The 23721-nt window shown below is 47.0% G+C and overlaps 2 protein-coding genes and 1 long non-coding RNA gene across 3 annotated transcripts in view; 1 reads left to right on the top strand and 2 right to left on the bottom strand.

Annotated features, from left to right (window-relative positions):
• LOC142728911 (guanylate-binding protein 7-like) overlaps positions 1 to 23721 on the top strand; it is a 32513-nt gene that overhangs the window by 4854 nt on the left and 3938 nt on the right. The window contains exons 4-7 of the mRNA XM_075849162.1: positions 7004 to 7246; positions 14505 to 14788; positions 15709 to 15921; positions 16559 to 16661. Of these exons, the coding sequence (XP_075705277.1) occupies positions 7004 to 7246; positions 14505 to 14788; positions 15709 to 15921; positions 16559 to 16661 (843 nt within the window). The remainder of the gene's footprint in view (positions 1 to 7003; positions 7247 to 14504; positions 14789 to 15708; positions 15922 to 16558; positions 16662 to 23721) is intronic.
• Positions 9132 to 16849, bottom strand: LOC142728913 (uncharacterized). Its single transcript, XR_012877860.1, has 3 exons — positions 14492 to 16849; positions 12977 to 13115; positions 9132 to 9286 (listed from the first exon to the last, which is right to left on the bottom strand). It is a non-coding gene; the product is annotated as an uncharacterized LOC142728913 (long non-coding RNA).
• LOC142728909 (uncharacterized) lies at positions 16897 to 22529 on the bottom strand. The gene is made up of 2 exons (XM_075849160.1): positions 21254 to 22529; positions 16897 to 18951 (listed from the first exon to the last, which is right to left on the bottom strand). The coding sequence occupies exons 1-2, from the start codon at positions 22344 to 22346 to the stop codon at positions 17987 to 17989; spliced, it is 2058 nt and encodes a 685-aa protein (XP_075705275.1). The 5' UTR covers positions 22347 to 22529; the 3' UTR covers positions 16897 to 17986.

The following is a 23721-nucleotide window of genomic DNA, read 5'->3' as shown; positions in this document are numbered from 1 at the left end:
ACAGATACTATAGTAACTGGGGCCTATGTAATAAACTACAAGGACCTCTGTTACTATAGTAACAGTATACTTACCCTCAGGGCCGCCATCAGGAATTTCAGGGCCCCCTACAGCTACATTTTCTGGGCCCCCCTACCGTGGCACCGCCTGTTAACGGTACTCCGTCCAGTACTATATCATGGTACCCAGGGCCGCCATCAGGGGGGGTATTAGGGGTACTGATGTGAGAGGCCCGGCCAAACCTAATTGAAAGGGGGGCCCGGCAAACTGCCGCGACTTGCCTTTGGTAGAAAAAAAACAGGCCCCGTTTTTTTCACCAAAAGAATGTCATGAGCTGCGGGCCCCCCTTTCAATTAGGTTTGGCCGGGCTTCTCACATCAGTACCCCTAATACCCCCCCTGATGGCGGCCCTGGGTAGCATGGGGGCCGTCAAACACCGCCGCCCGTGCGACCGATCACGCAAACTCCCGCGCATGCGCACCGGCGACCGCCTGGAAGCGCGCACCGAATTTTGAGGCAGATTTTGACCTGCCCACACTATCTTGCCGCGTTTTTTGCCTGCGGCGATTGAGGACAGCAGACAGAAAACGCAGCGAAAAATGCATTTTCTGCCTCCCATTGATTTCGATGGGAGGTCAGAGGCAGAACCGCGGCAAGAAAGGACGTGCTGCTTTTTCTTTTTTCCGCGACTGGCTCCCATTGATTTCAGATTAAATCAATGGGAGGCGGTTTTGGAAGTTTTTTGGTGCTGATTCTGACGCAGTGTCCGAGTCAATATCAAGGCCCAAAAACGTTGAACTGGGCCTTATTGTTAGGGCTTATTCAGACGAACGTGTAATACGTCCGTGAAACGTGTGTGATTTTCACGCGCCTCGCACGGACCTATGTTACTCTATGGGGCCGTGCAGACTGTCAGTGATTTTCACGCAGCGCGAGTCCGCTGCGTAAAACTCACGACATGTCCGATATTTGTGCATTGTTCGCGCATCACGCACCCATTGAAGTCAATGGGTGCGTGAAAATCACGCCCAGCACTTCCACAGCCGTATAAACTATGAATGAAAACAGAAAAGCACCACGTGCTACAAACATACAAACAGAGTGTCATGATGGCGGCTGCGCGAAAATCACGCAGCCGCGCATCATACGCTGCTGACACACGGAGCTGTTATGGACCTTTTGCAAGCGCAAAACGCCACGTTTTTGCGCGCGCAAAAAGCACACGCTTGTGTAAATCCGGCCTTAGGGTAGGAACACACTAGGCATGAACGCTGCGGATTTTATGCAACACATTTTATTGTGGAAAATCCGCAGCGTATCACAGTCGCAGCAGAGGGGATGAGATTAGAACAAATCTCATCCACACGCTGCAAAAATAATGGACCTGCAGTGTGGCTTTTTGGCTTTTTAAGTCGCATGTCAATGTATTCTGTGGAATCGCTGCTCCTCTGTTGCGGAAATGCTGCGGTTCTGCCGCAAAAATCACAAATGAGAAAAAAAAAAAAAGCCACTTTTTTAAATTGATAAAGTTTAGACTTGCCCCGGCCGTAGTCCTGGTGACGTGATCCTCTATTCTTAGCGTAGCCCCGCCTCCTGTCATGACGTTTCATCCCATGTGACTGCTGCAGCGGTCACATGGTCTACAGCGTCATCCCAGGAGGCGGGGCTACGTTCAGAAGAGAGAGATGCGTCACTTAAACTACGGCCGGGGTAAGTCTAAACTTTTTTTTCCCTGCAGGATTCCCGCAGCGGACACGCCTCACGAAACCTGCGCCACTATTTGGTGCGGTTTTGCTGGCGGAATTCCCTGCGGCTCCCGGGATAAGCTGTGTAGTTTTACTCAGCATATCCGCCTAGTGTGTCCCTTATGATGTCGCTCCTGGAGCTGCTGCCGGTCTCTAAATAGGCAGTTGGTCCAGTAGAATTTGGAATTATTTTTTTTTGTGAACCAGCTTAAAAAAATACAAAACTTTGGTGTTAGGGCCTGTTCACATCACTGTTCGCTTCCGCTCCGGGGTTCCTTCTGAGGTTTCTGTCGGGTGAACCCCGCAACGTAAAGTAAAAGTGATAGCACAGCTTCCGTTTGCATCACCATTAGCGCAGTCGACTGCGCTATTAATTCCGTCCGAAAACCAGCCGGAATGGTGACGAACGGAAACCATTAGCGATGTTTCAGTCACCATTGAGATCAATGGTGACTGAAACGGAAGCTGTGCTGTCACTTTCACTTTCCGTTGCGGGGTTCACCCGACAGAAACCTCAGACGGAACCCCGGAGCGGTGGTTCGTCACCATTCCGGCTGGTTTTTGGACGGAATTAATAGCGCAGTCGACTGCGCTAATGGTGATGGAAACGGAAGCTGTGCTATCACTTTTACTTTACGTTGCGGGGTTCACCCGACAGAAACCTCAGAAGGAACCCCGGAGCGGAAGCGAACAGTGATGTGAACAGGCCCTAACACAAAAGTTTTGTATTTTTTTAAGCTGGTTCACAAAAAAAAATAATTCCAAATTCTACTGGACCAACTGCCTATTTAGAGACCGGCAGCAGCTCCAGGAGCGACATCATAAGGGACACACTAGGCGGATATGCTGAGTAAAACTACACAGCTTATCCCGGGAGCCGCAGGGAATTCTGCCAGCAAAACCGCACCAAATAGCGGCGCAGGTTTCGTGAGGCGTGTCCGCTGCGGGAATCCTGCAGGGAAAAAAAAGTTTAGACTTGCCCTGGCCGTAGTCCTGGTGACGCATCTCTCTCTTCTGAACGTAGCCCCGCCTCCTGGGATGACGCTGTAGACCATGTGACCACTGCATCAGTCACATGGGATGAAACGTCATGACAGGAGGCGGGGCTGCGCTAAGAATAGAGGATCGCGTCACCAGGACTACGGCCGGGGCAAGTCTAAACTTTATCAATTTAAAAAAGTACCTTTTTTTTCTTCTCTTGTGTGATTTTTGCGGCAGAACCGCAGCATTTCCGCAACAGAGGAGCAGCGATTCCACAGAATACATTGACATGCGACTTAAAAAGCCAAAGCCACACTGCAGGTCCATTATTTTTGCAGCGTGTGGATGAGATTTGTTCATATCTCATCCACTCTGCTGCGACTGTGATACGCTACGGATTATCCACAATAAAATGTGTTGCATAAAATCCGCAGTGTTCATGCCTAGTGTGCTCCTACCCTAAGGCCGGATTTACACAAGCGTGTGCTTTTTGCACGCGCAAAAAACGTGGCGTTTTGCGCATGCAAAAGGTCCATAACAGCTCCGTGTGTCAGCAGCGTATGATGCGCGGTTGCGTGATTTTCGCGCAGCCGCCATCATTATGACACTCTGTTTGTATGTTTGTAGCACGTGGTGCTTTTCTAATTTCATTCATAGTTTATACGGCTGCGGAAGTGCTGAGCGTGATTTTCACCCACCCATTGACTTCAATGGGTGCGTGATGCGCGAACAATGCACCAATATAGGACATGTCGTGAGTTTTACGCAGCGGACACACGCTGCGTGAAAATCACTGACAGTCCGCACGGCACCATAGAGTAACATAGATCCGTGCGAGGCGCGTGAAAATCACGCACGTTGCACGGACGTATTACACGTTCGTCTGAATAAACCCTAACAATAAGGCCCAATTCACAGAGTTTTTGGGCCTTGATATTGACTCGGACACTGCGTCAGAATCAGCACCAAACAACTTCCAAAACCGCCTCCCATTGATTTAATCTGAAATCAATGGGAGCCAGTCGCGGAAAAAAGAAAAAGCAGCACGTCCTTTCTTGCCGCGGTTCCGCCTCTGACCTCCCATCTAAATCAATGGGAGGCAGAAAATGCATTTTTCGCTGCGTTTTTTGTCTGCTGTCCTCAATCGCCGCGAGCAAAAAACGCAGCAAAAAAACGCGGCAAGATAGTGTGGGCAGGTCAAAATCTGCCTCAAAATTCTTTAAGGAATTTTGAGGCAGATTTTTTTTTGCCTGCAAAATACTGTGTAAACAGGGCCATACATAAACAACACTTTGAGATAATTTACTCACTGTGTCAGAAGAGCTGCTCCCACTCCAGTCCTCTTCCGGCGATGTCTTCCAGGGGAGGTCTTCGGTCCAGACGTCCAGTCCTTCACCTCCAGCCAGGCTCCAGGTAAGTTTTGTCCATGTGTGTCCGCGGCTGCGCGCGCTTCGTTCGCGGGTGCGCGCGCGGCCGGTCGCGGGTGCGCGCGCTTCGTTTGCGGGTGCGCGCGCGGTCGATCGCGGGTGCGCGCGCGGGCGGTCTCCAGTGCGGGCGTTCGTGGATGCGCGCTCGCGAGTGCGCACGCGCGGCAGTTTCATTGTGCGCGCGATCGGGTGCGCGCGCGGGCGGACGGTTTGACGGCCCCCCATGACGAGGGGAGGGGGCCCGCAGCAGCAGCAGCAGCAGCAGCAGCTCACGACATTCTTTTAGTGAAAAAAACGGGCCCCATTGCAGGGGCCCGTTTTTTCCTACCAAAAGAATGTCGAGGCAGTTGCCGGGCCCCCCTTTCAATTAGTTTTGGCCGGGCCCCTCACACCACTACCCCTAATACCCCCCTGATGGCGGCCCTGCTTACCCTCCTCGTTCCTGAGAGCAGCGCTGCTTTGGATGTCTTTCAATGTCACAGTGCTATGTGCGCCGCGCACAACCTCATGACTCTCAATGGCATCAGGAGCTGCACTTGCCCCAGAGCTCAGGAGGATGGTAAGTATAAGATTATTGTCTGCTGGTGCTAAGCCTACCAAGTGGTAGGCTTAGATACAGGGCCCAGCAGATAGTATCTCATATGGTGTGATACTGTCGGCTGGGCTATGTATCCAGGCCCGTATTTGCCACTAGGCACTAGCACTCTGCCCGGAGACTCCAGCACTGCCCCTGTCCTTACTGTCTATATATGGACAATGATGTTGGGAGCTCCCCGAGATATAAGTTTAACATACCTGTGACGGATGCCATACAGTTGCATCCATCACCCATAGGGTCCCAGGCCTAATTCACATCTGTGTTGGAGGCTTTGTTAGGGGCCTCCATCGCAGATTCTGCCAAAAATACCGTAAACAATAGCGCAGCATGCTGCGCTACAGTTTCGGGTAAATCCACAGACACTGCAACGAAACCCATTAAAGTCAACGGGTTCCGTTGGGCATTGGATGTCTTTTGCACTTCCAGCATTTACGTTGTTCTGCTCCTCTGCTGAATGCAGATGTGAACAGGGCCTTACCTGGTTACTAGCGATCATTCACCTACTTTTGAAAGTAGGTGAATGACCGCTATTAACTCCTATTGCAGGGACTCCTTTGTATCTGAAGGAGTCCCCGTAATAGGTTTTTGTTATAGTGGCACACAGGCCCGTGATGTGACAAAATTCTGGTGCATGTCGGATGATCATGCGCTTCTCACAAGCCTCAGTAAACTAAGCAGTGACCGCTCTAAGCTCCCATTGGTTAGTTTACATCATGTGGTGCCCGGCACCTTATTTGATTGTCCTACTTTTTAAAAGTAGGCCGATAATCTGGGACCATGTGATGTAAACTAACCAATGAGAGTTTAGAGCTGTCACTGCTTCGTTAACCGTCACAGACCCAGGAAGGTAAGTATAATAATTGTTTTGCTTTTTTAAATGTTACTAATGTTTTTTTGTGTGTTTTTTACAAGTTTGGTTGTTGGACTAAGTCGGATTCGAGGACTATTTCGATGACGGCTTTTTTTATTTTCAATAAAATGGTTAACGAGGAAGGTGTACGGGGGTTTTATTTCAATAAAGTATTTTTTCTATGTTGATATTACTACCGCCCTAGTAATGGCCAATGACTGACAGTGTCCATTACTAAGGCGTAGCTTAATGTTAGCCAGTGAAAAGGCTAACACTAACCCTCATTATTACCCCGGTACCCACCGCCACCAGGGGTTTTGGGAAGTGCCGGGTACAATCCAGTACCCGACTATCTGCATTGATGGCCGGGCACTGGGGCGGCCACAGGCTGGTACTATTAGTCTGGAAAAGGGCAGAAACCGTGGCCCTTCCCTCCTTGGTAATACTAGCCTGCTGCTATGTTGTATTTGGCTGGTTATGAAAAATGTGGGAGACCGCACATCATTTAAAAAAAAATAAACTACGTGGGGTCTCCCCCAATTTTCATAACCAGCCAGGCTAGCATTACCAGGGTGGGAAGGGTCACTGTTTCTGGCCCTTACCAGCCTAATAAAACCCGCCTCCAGCGCCCGACCATCAGTACAGATGGTCGGGTACTGGATCGTACCCGGATCTTCCCCATGTGACGAAGGATACCAGGGTAATAATGGGGGTTAGTATTCGCCTTTTCACCAGCTAACATTAAGCCCCACCTTAGTAATGGACACTGTCAATCAGCCAGCGGCCATTAATATGGCGGTAGTAATAACGTTTAAAAAAATACAAAGACAGAAAAATTTTTTATTGAAATAAAAATAAATAAAACACACAACCCTTGTTAACCATTTTATTGAGAGTAAAAAAACTGCCGTCATCAAAGTAGTCCTCGAATCTGATGTAGTCCAACAACCTATATCTAATCCTATCATGTGTGATACTGTCAGCTGAGCTGCTATATCTAATCCTATCATGTGTGATACTGTCAGCTGAGCTGCTATATCTAATCCTATCATGTGTGATACTGTTTGCTGAGCCACTGTATCTAATCCTATCCATAGCTATAGAGTCATAGTGCTACAGATATGCTGTCTCCGATATAGAATTATATATTTGTGTGTGTGTATGTATGTATGTATGTATGTATATATATATATATACACACACACACATTTGCCTTTAGCTACGCCCCTACAGATGATACCTCTCCTATGTGATGGAAACTTATTCACATGGGAGCATCTCCTAGACATTTCTTTCTGATGGAAAAATGTAATTATTAATCTATTATGCAATGTATCTGTAAACATTGAGGGTTCATGTGTGAAATTCCAGAAAAGTATTAACCCCCATAATGTATTTTTAGGCCTGAGTACAACAATACGAAATTACAACCTACCCCGGGAGTGCATACTCCATTACTTTCATTCACACAAATGTTTTGTGTTTGATCGGCCGGCATCGAAGACGGATCTCCAGAACCTAGATAATGTGGAGGAGTCACAGCTGGATCCGGCCTTTGTAAAACAGACAAAGAAATTCTGTGCACACATTAATGAAGAGAGTCCAGTTAAAACCCTTTCAGGCGGGTACATGATGACCGGGAGAGGTAAGTCCTAGCCTGAGGGGTGAATTGGGAGCCCAAATTGGCCCTGGAAAAAAAGCTAAACGTGGCCACATGTTGTGGGTGGGGCCAGCACAAGTAGTCGGAGAAGGCAAACCATTAGCTGTAGCCACATTGGTGATAGATGTAATAATGCAGCCTTATTATTATTGTCATCATTGGACTGTGTTCACATCTGCATTGGACGCTCTTAGGCACGTTTCACACCACAGTATTTCTATTAATATAATATATGTGCTGATAAAGCTCCTAGGAGATGCATTAAACAGTTTAAAATACAGATGTCTCTGCTACTCGTCTTCCATAGCCACCATTAAGAAAAAAAAAGCACATTTATATGCATTGGAATGGCGCAGCCTTCAAAGCTATTCCACGCAGCAAAAAAAAAACTTTTTTAGCCTCTGTTTCACAATAAAATGGTTAATGAGGATTGTGTGGGATTTTTGATTTTAATAAAATATTTTTTTTTTTTTTTTTACTTTATTACTACTGCCTTAATAATGGCCACTGGCTGATTGACAGCGTTCATTACTAATTAGGGGCTTAGTGTCAGCTGATGCAGAGGCTAACACTAACCCCCCCCCCCCCCCACCACCATTATTACCCCAGTAGCCACTGCCACCAGGGGTACTGGGAAGAGCCGGGTACGATCCACTACCCAACCATCTGTAGCAACGGCTGGGTACTGGGGCGGCAGCAGGCTGGTATTATTAGGCTGGGAAAGCTCAAAAACAGTGGCCATTCCCACTCTGATAATGCGAGCCTGCTGCTGCTGTGTTGCATCAGCCTAGTTATGAAAAATGGGGGAGACCCCCACTGCTTTTTTTTCTTATTATTTAAAAAATTACATGGGGTCCCTCCCTATTTTTCATAATCAGCCAGATACAAAATAGCAGCAGCAAGCTAGCATTACCAGTATTGGAAAGGCCATGGTTTTTGGGCTATCCCTGCCTAATACCAGCCTGTGGCCGCCCCTTTGCCCAACCATCACTACAGATGGTCAGGTACTGGATCGTACCCAGCCCTTCCCGATACCCCTGGTGGCGGTGGGTACCAGGATAATAATGGGGTGGTAGTGTTAGCCTTTTCACTAAAACTAAGCCCCTGCTGAGTAATGGACGCTGTCAATCAGCCAGTGACCATTACTATGGCAGCAGTAATATAGTTAAAAAACAGAGACATAAAAAAAAGATTTTATTGAAATTAAAAGCCTACACACAGCCCTCGTTAACCATTTTATTGAGAACAAAAAAAACGTAATCGAAGTAGTCATCTAATCCGACGTAGCCCAACACAAAAACACAAAAAAAAAAAATCAGTAACAAATAAAAAAGCAAAACAATTATTTTACTTCCCTTTCATGGGTCTAGCGCTGGAGCGATGGGAAACGTCTGACGTCAATGCACATATATGGATAGTGACGTCAGGAGCAGTGCCGGAGACCCCGAGCAGAGTGCTAGTAGAGGCTCTGACCCGGGACTACGGTCCAGGGAAAGCTCCTAACGTCACTGTCCATGTATGGACAGTGATGTCAGGGGCTTCCCGAGTCGGAGTCCCGGGTCAGAGCCTCTACTAGCACTCTGCTCGGGGACTCCGGCACTGCTCCTGACGTCACTATCCATATATGGACAGCGACGTCAGGAGCAGTGCTGGAGTCCCTGGGCAGAGCGCTAGCTGATGCTCTGCTCAGGGACTTCAGGCCGCGTGAAAAGCCCCATAGGATTTTAATGCAGCCATGGGACGACCAAAAAAAAAAAAAGAGAGATTCACTAGAGAGAAAAAAAAAAAGGTACACAACGGCGCAAACATAGTGCATTATCCCACGTGGAAATGTAGAATTAGTAATTCTGTCAAGGTGTGCTCACCTGGTGATATTGTGCTAGGAAGCACGACACCCTGTAGATATGGTCTTTTAAACGTGGAGGTCCAGGGAACTGCAAGCCATGGATTTTTCCAGATGCAACGATGTGTCGGTTCCAAATGAAAGCGATATTGTGATACTCTCACTCTGTCGGGTGGGATTCTCTGAAAAAACAGCCATTAGATTGGCGCTGTTCCCTTTAACCGTTGTACTTAGCTTGCTTCTATTGGTGCATAGTCAAAGTTGACACTGGGAGGTTCAAGCTGAAAGATCCTTTATTGATAGTGATGATATATACAGGCGACGCGTTTAGGGCCATACCGGCTCCTTCCTCAGGCAGTATCACATAGATTAAGACATATGGGTAAGATGCAGATATTTATACAGAAAAAAAATTGGGAAAAAGAACGGACATGATAAAAGGTCAATTGTCAACTCTTGTTATATAAGTATGCAAAGAGGTTAATGTAAAAACATAAGTCACACATATAAGGATTTGATGTTAAGTTTAGTAGGAGTAATTGTGTGTGAACACTTTTCAAAGAGCAGTGAAGTGACGCTGCTTATCTCGTGTGTGTGTGTGTGTGTGTGTGCGTTCGTTTTGACTGTATTACCTAGTATAGTATTCTGTTAGAAACTCGGAGGCACAATGTTTGATAGGGATCACCGGGATGTGTTCAGAAATTGAGGAGAAATGATTGAAGTATTGGGACGCTCAAAACCTGTGACTGGTTTTCAGTTTGCTATGTAAATATTGGTATACGGCGCTCATTGGCCGGAACGGCGGTGTCCTTGTCAACCTAGGTTGCTAGATAATAATTAGTGACGGCGTGAAGCGTGGCAAAACTGCAAATGTCTCAAGGGGTGTTGCTATCAGTGTGGGAAGAGTGGGAGAAGAGGGTTGCATTGACAATCCAACACAATGGGCAGCACTTTGAACACATTTTATAAGTGGTCAGAAACTTGTAAATAACTCATGAAAGAATAAAGTAACATTAAAACCAAGCACACCATTGTTTTTCTTGTGAAATTCTCGATAAGTTTTCCCATTGAAAAAACTAAAGTTGGATACAAAAAGGCCGACTTCAAAATGGCCGCCATGGTCAACACCCAGCTTGAAAAGTTTCCCCCCTCCCATATACTAATGTGCCACAAACAGGAAGTTAATATCACCAACCATTTCCATTTTATTTAGGTGTATCCATATAAATGGCCCACCCTGTATAATAAATATGGGCTTAAGGTGCAGACTCGCAGCTTTAATTTCAGTGTAATCACGTCCTAATTTCAGAAAGGGTTTAAGAATTTCAGCTCTTTAATATGAGGCTGCCTCTTTTTCAAGGGACCAATGGTATGTATAAATTATATATACACACACACATACACACAATCATATACGCGCACACACACACACTCATATACGCGCACACACATGCACACGCGCACACACTCATATACGCGCACACGCACACTCATATGCGCGCGCGCACTCATATGCGCGCGCTCATATGCCCACGCACGCTCTCATATGCCCGCGCGCACACTCTCTCATATGCGCGCACACTCATATACGCGCACACTCTCATATGCGCGCACACTCTCATATGCGCACACTCTCATATGCGCGCACACTCTCATATGCGCGCACACTCTCATATGCGCGCACACTCTCATATGCGCGCACACTCTCATATGCGCACACACTCTCATATACGCACACACTCTCATATACGCACACACTCTCATATACGCACACACTCTCGCATACGCACACACACTCGCATACGCACACACACTCGCATACGCACACACACTCGCATACGCACACACACTCGCATACGCACACACACTCGCATACGCACACACACTCGCATACGCACACACACTCGCATACGCACACACACTCGCATACGCACACACACTCGCATACGCACACACACTCGCATACGCACACACACTCGCATACGCACACACACTCGCATACGCACACACACTCGCATACGCACACACACTCGCATACGCACACACACTCTCACATACGCACACACTCTCACATACGCACACACAGACACATATATATATACACACACACACACACACATACATACACACACACAAACACACATACACACACTTCATTTAACACTCACCTTACTCAGGGTTTCTTCTCTCCTTAGTCTCCACATACACAGATTATACACAGTTCCGATTACAGCTTTTCTGCTGCTTGAGGCGAAAAATTCAATGGCGCCCACCAGATTTTCATTGACATCCCTCTGGCTGTTCTACATCACTACCAGCCTCCACAAACTCTTGCGGATGCATTGTTACCTTGAACTCCCCTGGCATGCGAGGTGCAGCAATGAAGCCGGACAGAGTACAACTCACTGCTTGCCCAAGTAGTACAAGGCAATGGCGCATCCAAGAAAGTTGTATCAGCCAGGGGGATGTCAATCAAACATGGAAAGGTGGGTTTGGAGGCTGGACAATGTGACTCTTCAGGATAGCGGCACCGCCCCATGACCCTTTAATGAGTAATTAGCATATAGTGTGCGCCATTTTAAAAGTTGATTTGAAAGATTTTGCTACATCTGAAAAACATACAAGAGAATGTTTGGAAATATTGTCAAGTCATGTATTACCGCATGGTAGCAGTTCAACGGGTTAAAACTACCTGACAGGTTTCCATTAAATTTACAATGAATTGAAAACAATTCCATCTGCCCTGCAATTTTGTATTATAATTATATCCTATATAATTATAGCACCAAAACCAAGCTCACACATATATACAGTTCTAGAACCATGCTCATACATATATACAGCACCAGAACAAAGCTCAGCACATAGATACAACACCAGAACCAAACTCCGTACATAAATACAACCCCAGCACCAAGCACAGTACATAAATACAGCACCAAAACAAAGCTCATACATATATACAGCACCAGAACAAAGCTCAGCACATAGATACAACACCAGAACCAAACTCCGTACATAAATACAACCCCAGCACCAAGCACAGTACATAAATACAGCACCAAAACAAAGCTCATACATATATACAGCACCAGAACAAAGCTCAGCACATAGATACAACACCAGAACCAAACTCCGTACATAAATACAACCCCAGCACCAAGCACAGTACATAAATACAGCACCAAAACAAAGCTCATACATATATACAGCACCAGAACAAAGCTCAGCACATAGATACAACACCAGAACCAAACTCCGTACATAAATACAACCCCAGCACCAAGCACAGTACATAAATACAGCACCAAAACAAAGCTCATACATATATACAGCACCAGAACAAAGCTCAGCACATAGATACAACACCAGAACCAAACTCCGTACATAAATACAACCCCAGCACCAAGCACAGTACATAAATACAGCACCAAAACAAAGCTCATACATATATACAGCACCAGAACCTAGCTCAGTACATATATACAGCACCAGAACAAAGCTCCGTACATATATACAGCTCCAGAACCAAGCTCAGTACATATATACAGGTCCAGAACCAAGCTCAGTACATATATACGGCACCAGAACAAGGCTCTGTACATATATAAAGCACCAGAACAAAGCTCTGTACATATATACAGCACAAGCACACATACAGCTCAATTTAGTGCAACCCCTCCAGTTTAGATTTGTACGGTGTAAAACTACAGCTCCCAGCGTGGCCCAAACAATGGTAAGGATATGCTTGGAGTTGATGTTTCACAAAAAAAATCATATCATAATCAAACCACCAATCATCTCGCTGCAGATCATGCAGCAACTACATTACTGATTAGAGGCAGAATAAACATTTACATTAAGTGACTCACCGAAGACATCTCAGATTCTTTTTCTCTTTTCTTCGCCATCCGGTCCAGACCTCTATGATGACTTCTCTCGGCCACAACCCATTTCTGCAGTTTTCCGCTCAGATGTCTTCAGCTTCTCACTTTTAAAACATTTCTGCACCTATAAACGAAGATAAAATTCTCAATGCCCTTAAATATAATAGCGCCATACACTGCACCTTTAATTCTAATAGCGCCATACACTGTGTCCCACCGTGCCCCCATAGCCCCCTATAGATAGTGCCCTACATAGAAGCCCCCGTAGATAGCGCCCCACATACAGCCCCTGAAGATAGTGCCCACATATGTCTCCAGCACTGCCAGGCAATAGTGCTATCCACTGAGCCACCGTTCAGCCCTATTTATAGCTCCTTCTATAAATAGTGCTCCACATATAACCCACCTCTGTAGATAATGCCTCAAATATGTGTCCCGCATATAGCTCACCCCTGTAGACAGTGCCCTTCATATAGTCTCCCTGTATATAATGCCCCATAGATAACCCACCCCTGTAGATATTGCCCTACAAATAGCTCCCCCTGTAGATAGTGCTCCACATATAACCCACCCCTGGAGATAATACCTCACATATAGCTCCCCTTGTATATAGTGTCCTACATATAGCCCAGTCCTGTAGATAGTGCCATACATATAGCTCCCCCTGCAGATAGTGCTCCACATCCCCACATACAGGCCCCCATGTAGATAATGCTACTCACAGTTTTATAAGAATTGTTTTTTACATACTCACATGATCTCGCAGATCTACTGGGGCTGAACGACGCAAGCGTTGCAATTATGTCACTGCGCAGCTACCGTCATTGAAGGGCACTGAATGACAGGGCAGAATGACTTACACCATCAATCAGTAATTGTAGAAAAGACTTGATCCAGCGCTGATAATGAATTAAAAGGGAAAACGAGGTCCCATGTTTATTGGAAAAAAGAATAAAACAGAAGGGAGACGCAGTCCCAAGGTATGAGTAGTCAGGGCTTGAACCTGAGCCTACGCGTTTCGAACTGGAGTTTCTCTCTCCCTTTCTATATACCATCAATCAGTGCCTTTGAAAAACAGAAACGTCATTGCACCGCTGGCGTAGTTGAAAGGCGCTGATTGGCGGGGCAAGTAATTTTTCCCTGCCAATCAGCGTCATTGTAAGGCGTTGAATGGTCGGGCACGGAAAGTGCCCGGCCATTCAGTGCTTATGCTTGAAATTGTATCTGCGTTCTATAGACGCAGGTACAATTAGTGCAGGAGGGGCTGGCGGTGGCTGGTTTCAGTGGCGCCGCCGCCCCTCAGAGAGGCAGCAGGCCGTCGCTTCAGGCGAGATGAGCTCATCTCGCCTCATGGACGGTGCAGCCCCTTAGCAGTGGAGCGGCCGGCCCAGCGGGAAAATTCCCAGTGAAGTGCATGGCCAATCCGCCCCTGCCTAGCCCTATAGTAAGATTTAGCATTGCTCTATATCATCGTCTTCACTTGAATGGTCTTATTCTCACCTTTCTACATTAGGTCTTGGGGACGTGGCCATCTCCTACGTAGAGGCAATTCGCAGCGGTTCCATTCCTTCTATGGAAAATGCAGTTCTTGCTCTGGCGAAAATTGAGAACTCTCGAGCCATACAAGAAGCTTTATCTAAGTATGACGAGATGATGAATCAATGTTTAAACACATTTCCAACTGAGACACAAGAGGGGTTTCTAAACCTAGACAAGGAATTTCACGCAGAAGCAGTGAAAGTCTTTATGAATCTTTCTTTCAAAGATGAAAATCAAGAATACCAGTCTAAGCTTATAGTAAGTAAAATAAATGTTTAATATATATATATATATTATAGTGCGTTTTCAGTTATCTGAGACGTACAACATGGGGCACTAGTAAAACAGAATGTTATGTCTGTAATATATAGTTGTTCCCCATCCCAGGATGTACCTACATAAAAATTGATGGAAAAAGTTTACATTCCTATGTCATATATGGGAGCTATATGACACTATCTTGACAAATTGTGATGCTGCGGGCAATGTATTGTGCACTGTGTCTGGCAACGAATGGCATCAAGTAGGCACTGGCTGAAAACTGTTTGCAATATATATATATATATATATATATATATATATATATATATATAGGCAGTGTTTGGAAACTAAAATGGTGTTGTATGGCACTTTCTGGGCAGTGTATGTTCTATCTTGGTAATGTACGGCACGGTTTATTGAGGCACTGTTTGGCATGAAGGCAGTATATTCATAAACACAAAGAAATATGGGCACCACTGGGATGGGGGTTAATGCCTAAGAATATCTAGGCGTGATTTACATCCGCGTTGGAGGTTCTGAAGAAACACCAGAAACAATAGCGCAGCATGCTGCTCTGTCACAACGGAAAGACCAACGCAGATGTGAACGAGGCCAAAGGCTAATACAGTAATTAGATAATTTGACATAGCAACATCTCAATAGATACCAAAGATTATAGGGCTTGATGTTTTCATAATAGATCTGTATAAGTACTTTATAGTTTATTATAGTAAGGTCATAAATTAGACCTGGGTATACAGTATGCTATAAAAGTGACTAGGATGAGAAAATATTTGCCAAAGGGCACAAAATACACGGAGCACAAAGCCTTTAAAAAATTAATACACCTAAATATCCTAGGGGAACAATTTTTCTATTTCTGATTGGATTTCTCCTTTAATGTTATTCTTTTGTAGATAGAATTAGGACATAAAAAAGCAGTGTATATGAAGCAAAATGAAGAGGCATCGGTAAGAAAATGCAGAGCCTTACTCCAGGAGCTCAGCGCTGCAATGGAGAAAGGAATAAGTGAAGGAAAATTTGCTGTGCCCGGTGGATATAAGTTGTTCACTGAAGAGAAGAAATCATTGGTGATTGATTATCTAAATGCAAGCGGCAAGGGGGTAAAGGTAAGTAGAAGCTCCTAACTTCTTTTATTATTCTCTTTGTCCAGTTTACAAAACCCATTTTCATATACACAATTAGTGAAATCTGAAGTAATAAAGGGATGTCTGTTTAGGATCCTCATCTCCTGCCTAGGGTGGTCACAGAGAGCTTCTCGCTCTCTGGAGGACCTGTCCTGTCCTGTATTACACAGACACTACATTAATATGAATGGGCACTGTGTAATATTTTATTTCTCCTGTGGTGGACACTTCCTGACAGGTTTCGCACAGTTTACAGCTGATCGCAAGGGGACACTTTGTGATCAGCTTATTGTCAAGGGACCCTTCTAACCAGCATGGATTGTCCAAACTTGGGAACCCCTATAAGTCAGCTTACAAGAGTGTATTCAAGTAGTACATGGATCAGAAAGGCAGGGCAACACAGCTAAATCCAGATAAGATGAAAGGTTACTCCAGCATTCCGAGTAAAAAAAAACATGCAACCATATTTTTCAGCACATCTTAAAAGCACATAACCTTGCTGACGCGTTTCGAAAAACGTTCCATCCCTAGTCATCGCTCCTGGCGTATTCTGTAGATCAGCCATTCTGTTTTACAATTGCCTATGACATATCTTCATTAATATCTGTTGTCTTCATAGTCTCTTGAAGTCTTGCAAGAGTTCTTTAAAGAAAAGGAGAATGTGGAATCCACCATCTTGATGGCTGATAAAACTCTGAAAGAAAAAGAAAAGAAGTTGGCTGGTAAGATTGTATAGAGCAGCTCGCAAGCCAGGGGAGCGCTGACAAACTCCATGTTGCTCTGGTTGGATTTGAACCCATTGAACCAATAATGCAATGCCACAGCAAAAAGCAAGCTTCTAACAACTATCAATCATTATCTGGTAGGTAGGTCCATTTATCGTCTATGATATTTCAGAAGATTCCATCATGTTCACAGCCTCCCCCCCCCCCCCCCCCACCCAATGCTTCCTAAATCAAAGGCCATTGGATCTTGAGCCAACACAACACTGATTTAAGTAGTAAAGCAACATGAGAATGGTTTTATATATTCTAAGGATGGACATCTCTGAATATCTCCCAGGAGGTTTGAGCATTTTACAGAGCATGGCTTTAATTTAGAAAACAATAAGGTAGCATACAATCTACAGACTAAAGGGATATAAGTGAAACAGTCTGACTTCTCCAAATAATTGACACAATAGACTGAGCGTGGGTATAAAGTGGGGGTAGGCCACAGCTTTATTATTTATAGCATAGAGGGAAAAAACCTTGTCCGCAGCTAAAGCCGGAAGATCTTGATCACGTTGACAATAACCGTCACCTCGCTTGCCACGCCACCGCTGCGGGCACGTCCTAGTTGATACGGCAGGTGACTGTACTCCCGTCGTCCCTAGCTTGACCGGACAAGGCCCCTCCACACCGCCACAGGAGTGAGGTGTACCCCTATACCGAGCTCCTACCCCCACCAGCCAAAAGGAAAAGCCCCCTATCAATGGCATCCTGAAGGCCTGACAGGAAGATGTCCAGCCCTATGTCATTTAAATGGACACCATCCTGTAACATCAACCCCTTGTTATCCCCCTCCAATTGTCGATGGCGTATAACCACTCCTCCTATAGACCTAACATGCCGGGCCACCGGCATGTTGACCATACGCCTTGCCCTTTCAATGGCCGAAGGGTTGCGAGCACCATTCCACAACACCCTTGGGACTATCTCGGACCATACTATAACCAATTCCGGAAAAAAGGTGGCAAAACGATTGAAATCAGCCCTAATGATAGAAATGAGTTCCGTCACCCTAACAGAACATAGGTCGTTTCCCCCCGCATGCACGACCACAACTGCTGGTCCATTTGTGACCTTGCTTAAATTAACCGCTTCAGGGAGAACCTGGAGCCATTTAAGGCCCCTAAAACCCTTCCAATGCACATCCGCTTGACGGAAGCCGAGACTGGTACCCCCGGGCCGATAAGAGGCTCGTTGTGCAGCCCAATAAATGTATGAGTGGCCCAGCAGCCACACCACAGGCCTCCTGAAACCTAGAAAGAAAATAGAAATAATTATCAAATCAACAAATGAGGGCGAACATAACGGCGCAAAGCATCTGACTTCCAACGCCCCAACCTTTTAACCTCCGCATCAGACATGCCCCCAGCCTCCGCTACTGTCGCAGCGCCAATGCAGAACGAGTGAGTACCATATTCCGACGGATTTACCCCAGCTACGCCCAAACAACGCTTGAATACCCTCGTAAACTGGAATTTTGTTAAGGGGGTGCTATCGGCGTGTACCAAGAAACAAGGACCGGAGGGACGAACTGCAACAGATCTCGTGATAACGTCTACCGGGCACAAGGATGAAGGAAGACTAAAAATGGACAACCACGCGCCCTGCCCATATAAGTCTGTTTTGGAACGACTAACCCTCAGCCTGATTGAATCGGGCAGCAAAACTACATCCTCTCTGAGGAGGCCCGCTACACGCATGCGCGAAGGGGAGACTAACTCACTTATGCGCAATGCGCCAAAGAATGATAACATAAAAGCACACTGAAACAATAAACACTCGTACGCGGATACGCAGGTCTCCGCCGTGCTACCTACTATCCGCTGCAATAATGAGAAAGAAACAGGCCGGCGCATGTCAACAGTTGGCTTTTCCTTCTTCCAACCCCGCAAGATCAACGAGAAAACCGGACTTTTAGTGGCGTCCAGCAAACCCAACAACTTGAACGCAAAGGCTACCCCAGACAAACGCTTTTGAGCCACCCTGGCAGATACCCCTTTATCCCGCAACCAAGACAGGTAAGTAACAGTAATACCATGGCAATTCTGAGGAGAGTGGAGCACATCGTCCTCCGCGCAGGCTAACCACTCTCGCCACGCCTTACCATGCCCGCTCCATGTAGCAGGAGCAACCGAGGACTGCACCAATGGTATCAGATGTTCATCGGCAGATCCCAAAGGAAAGAGGGGCATGGGTAACCCTCCTGTTCCGCCAGCGGGTGCAGGTCCCTGAAACGATGCCACTGGAAACGAGATAAAGAGTCAGCAATCTCATTACATACACCAGGAACATGACGTGCCTTGACAACCATATTAAACGACAAACACAAGAAAACAAGATGACGTAACAAAGCCAGCACTGGCGGAGAACTCGAGGTAAGTTTGTTAATGGCTATGACAGTGCTCTCATTGTCTGACCAAAACAATATCCTCTTATTGCGCATGTCACCTCCCCATATTTCTAAGGCAACAACGATAGGGAATAACTCCAGCAGTGTCAAATTCCCAGTGAGACCCGCTGCAAACCAATCCTGGGGCCACTGATGGGCCGACCATTTGTTGCCAAAAATCACGCCATAACCCAAAGACCCTGCCGCATAGGTGAACAATTCGAAATCTGCATTGCAACACTCCCGTTCAGGAAGACAAGAGAGACCGTCGTAATCTGCAAGAATTTCAACCACATACGCAGGTCGTCCTTCAAGGCTGCCGGCAGCCGGATGAAGTGATGAGGTTGCTTAACACCCGCCGTAGCGAGTGATAGACGACGCTAAAAAACTCTACCCATGGGGAATATCCTACAAGCAAAAGCTAATTGACCTAAAAGGGATTGTAAGTCCTTCAACGTCACTTTCTTTACCTTAAGACACGAACCTATGCAGTCCTGCAGCCGGGCTAATTTGTCCTGTGGTAAACTAAGAATCATTTTTTCGGTGTCAATCATGATACCTAGAAAAGACAAAGACGTAGAGGGACCTTCCGTTTTGTCCTCTGCCAACGGGACCCCGAACAGGGACATGAAATAACGAAAACAGTCTAACGTAGAATGACAAACCGGCGAATCAACTGGGCCAACGAACAAGAAATCATCAAGATAATGCAATACCGCGGAATTACCCGATTCCGACCTCACCACCCATTCGAGAAAAGTGCTAAACATCTCGAAATAGCGGCAAGATATGGAACACCCCATTGGTAAACAAAGATCAACATAATATAGCCCATCCAATTGACAACCAAGCAGGTGAAAACAGTCAGGGTGTACTGGGAGGAGACGGAAAGCGGATTCAATATCTGACTTGGCCAGCAGGGCACCCTGGCCCGCTTTTGATACTACTTGGACGGCCCAGTCAAAAGACATGTAAGACACAGCCGCCTCCTCCTTAGTTATACCATCATTGACCGAATCACCCTCAGGGAAAGACAAATGATGGATGAGTCTATATTTGCCGAGTTCTTTCTTGGGGACCACACCCAAAGGAGAAATCCGAAGATTCTCCAAAGGTGGGGAGGTGAAAGGGCCAGCGACGCGGCACAGGCTAACCTCTTTATCCAACTTTTCCTGTACCACAGAGGGGAATTCCGTAACAGATTTTAAATTTGCGGCAAAAACAACCGCCGCTTGCTTAACGTGCGGAATATAAAAACCATGTGAAAAAACTTCAATTAGCATTAAGGCTTCCTCGGTCCTGTGATACCTGTCCAGCCAAGGGCGCATCTTTGTGACGCTCACTGGTGTCCTCTGACTTACCTGAAGGCACAAGTCTGGCAGGCATCTTACCCTTTTTGAAACAGCGCAAGGCTGTATGCGAGCCACCGCAGAATGAACATTCGTGTTTAAATTTGCATGAGTTAAAGAACCTGCAATGACCCTCGTTAAAGAGCCAGCACGCTCCGGGACGTCTCCCCACCGCTGCGGACTGTCCCGCAGCGGCGGATGACTGAAAGGAGTTAGACGGTTTTTGAGACAACATAAGTTGAATCCAAACATCCGTAGCCTTTGAAGACCAGCCGACCTCCGGCCTCAGCGCCAGACGTCGTCTGAATTCCTCATCGTATCTCCTACAAGCTGTACCACCATGCAATTTATAAGCAGAATATATCGTAGCCAAATATGTAAACAACTCAAAACTTTTCTCCGGGTGCTTTTTGCTAAAACTGCAAAAGCTTGCACCCAATTCCCAAATGTTTTAGCCACTTTAGACTTTTTATCCTCAGTTTTCTCAAACCGTCTCTCCTTATCCACAGTTAACTGTTCCGGGGACAATAATGTCCATATATCCACAAATTCACATTTCTCCTCTTTTTCCTTTGTGTCCGAGGACAAATGCGTCCCCAAGGGGGCGACGCCACAAAAATAAGAATCCCGAAATAATAAACCCGGATTAGCCGGGGCCAACTCAGACGGTGCGATTGGCGCCCCTGGAGAATGCACTGAGGGACTAGGACCCTCCATTTTAGCCAACATAGATTTTAAAATATCCAACATTTCACCCCCGCCATTCAAGGCGGCCTTACTCCAAGCTGGAACGCAGGACAACTCACCAGTCATATGCGTCGAGGGAAGTGCATCAGGAGTCGACACGGTAGGCAGCGGAGGAACTACGGTAACCGCAGCAGCAGGTGCAGATGGATGTCTCTCCTGCCCTCGGTCGTGTGACCGCCTGCTCCGCCCATGTCTCCGGCTCCTATGCGAACACCTCGTAAAGCGACTGTCCCTACTGTTCACAGACGATGACGATGAATGGCGACCAGACCAGCCCCTGCGGGAACTGCGGGAATGTCTTCTACTATGCTTGCTCCTGGAATGGCGTCTATAACCGCTCTGGCGTTCCCCGCTACAAGAACGCCCAGGTGATCGACTGCGCCTCCTACGCCTATTATCTAAGCAACGACTCGACCCAGCCACAGATGGGGAAATGCTACGCCCACCACGGGGCCCATCTCTCTGGCATGATACACAGGCCCTGTGACGCTGTCCAGCAATGGGGACCTGCGCGCCATCCGTAGGCGTGCCTGGCACGCAATCAAAAACCTCATCCGAGCTGTGAAAGGCCTGAGAGCCAAGCTCCTCTTGGGGAACTACATCACTATAGATTCTTCCCTGTTGAGCCTGCAATTCCGCAGAACCGACACTAGGTGGCAGTGTTGCTGCATTTACTGTGAGAAGCTGTAGTGCAGGGGGAGGAGGAGCTGCTTTACACCCGAACCATCGAGCTAAATGGCCTTGTGGCCTGTGGACCGACTCTGTAGTAGCTACTAAAGCCAGTGGGGTGGCTATAATATGTGGACTAGCAGCAGGGGTACTTGCCCTAGCAATCCCCTGCTGCCCTGAACGCTGCTCTGCTGCTAATGCAGAGCGGCCACGTGATATGGCTCCCTCAGCTGCCGGAGCTGTACTAGGCAGCGCCTGGGGGTTTCTAGCAGGAGCTCTGCCTCTCTGACGAGGCAGAGCAGGAGAGGGACTCAGACGGGAGGGGGGACGGCAGCACCGCGCAGGCCGAGCCTGCCTACCTGTTGGACGCCCAGCGACATCAGACGGCTGATCAGGGGGAGACACAAGCAGAGAGGAAAGCCATCCAGCTCCCTCCCTCTCAATCCTCTCCTTCAGGAGTGCCATCAACGCTGCGTCCGCCATGCTACTACTCTAACAAGGTTAGTAGGACAATCTCTAAGGTTCCTTCACGATCCAAAGGGGGGTCCAAGAGGAAGCAAATCCTTCATGTAGCCTAATTTATATGGGTGGGAGGGCCCACCCAGGATACTCCCAAGTGGGAGGGCCCACCCAGGATACTCCCAACAACCCCACCCTACCCAGGGGATAAGCCTGCTGGGTAAATCCCTTAAGGGGACATATCCTATAGTCACCAGCTCCCAAGCCTAAACAGCATGGGAGCTGTGAGTAACCACACAGTACCCATACAGCACCCACACAGAACACATACAAGACCCACACAGGACATCTACAATACTTATACTTTACCCACACAGTACCCAAAAATCACCCACACAGCACACATGCAATACACATACACTACACAGCAATCACAGTTCCCACACAGTACCCATAAATCACCCACACAGCATGCATACACTATACATATTGTACCCACAAAGTACCCACACGGGTGACATAACAAATCAAATATTTACTGGCAACTGCCTTCTCTTGAAGAGGCAGAATTCTTACAACGTTATACATGTTTTTAACACAGTCTTTGACAACAGAAACTTTTTACACTGGTTGGCGGTGTTGACTTCGTTTTCACCCTCGTTTCCAACTCCTGCATACACAATAGGCCTTTTCAGCAACTCCCACCCCGCCTGGCAATTCTCAGCGGTTTCTGCACAGCATGCCTTAAATTCTGTAAATCCTGTGGTTGACTGTTGTGGTCCCTCCACCATTATCTCAGGAACAACAGGCCCTCTCCTTCAATTACAAGATGAGGGGGAGAGTCTCTCTCTGCTCACCATAAAATGCCAAATCCTTGGCGCAAAGATTCTCACCCTTTTATTCCAATTGGAGATGCTCCATCCTCCTCACCGAGACATGCGACTGGCATGTCTTGGAGGCCCCGACAGTACAGTATCTTGGACCAGCCACAACATGGTGCCCAGGGGCGTAACTAGGAAAGACTGGGCCCCATAGCAAACTTTTGACTGGGGCCCCCCCTCCCCTGGGTGTCACACAACCCCCCCCCCTTTGTAGATAGTGCCTTTTTTACAGCCCCCCCTGTAGATAACGCCATACAGCCCCCCTCTGTAGATAGCGCCATACATCCCCCTGTAGAGAACGCCATACAGCCCCCCTGTAGAGAACGCCATACAGCCCCCTGTAGAGAACGCCATACATCCCCCTGCAGAGAACGCCATACAGCCCCCCTGTAGATAACGCCATACAGCCCCCTGTAGAGAACGCCATACATCCCCCTGCAGAGAACGCCATACAGCCCCCCCTGTAGAGAACGCCATACAGCCCCCCCTGTAGGGAACGCCATACAGCCCCCCTGTAG

This window comes from Rhinoderma darwinii, unplaced genomic scaffold, assembly GCF_050947455.1.
Source record: "Rhinoderma darwinii isolate aRhiDar2 unplaced genomic scaffold, aRhiDar2.hap1 Scaffold_693, whole genome shotgun sequence".
Taxonomy (NCBI): domain Eukaryota; kingdom Metazoa; phylum Chordata; class Amphibia; order Anura; family Rhinodermatidae; genus Rhinoderma; species Rhinoderma darwinii.
Note: the sequence above shows the minus strand (reverse complement) of the source record. Positions and strands in the feature narration are given on the sequence as shown.

What these genes read in the sequence shown, in the direction of transcription:
- LOC142728909 (XM_075849160.1), bottom strand. Translation starts at nt 22,346, where the DNA reads ATGGCGGACGCAGCGTTGATGGCACTCCTGAAGGAGAGGATTGAGAGG. An exon ending in TCCCTCGACGCATATGACTG is followed by an intron (nt 18,952 to 21,253) that starts GTGAGTTGTCCT and finishes TCTCGTTTCCAG; the next exon opens with TGGCATCGTTTCAGGGACCT.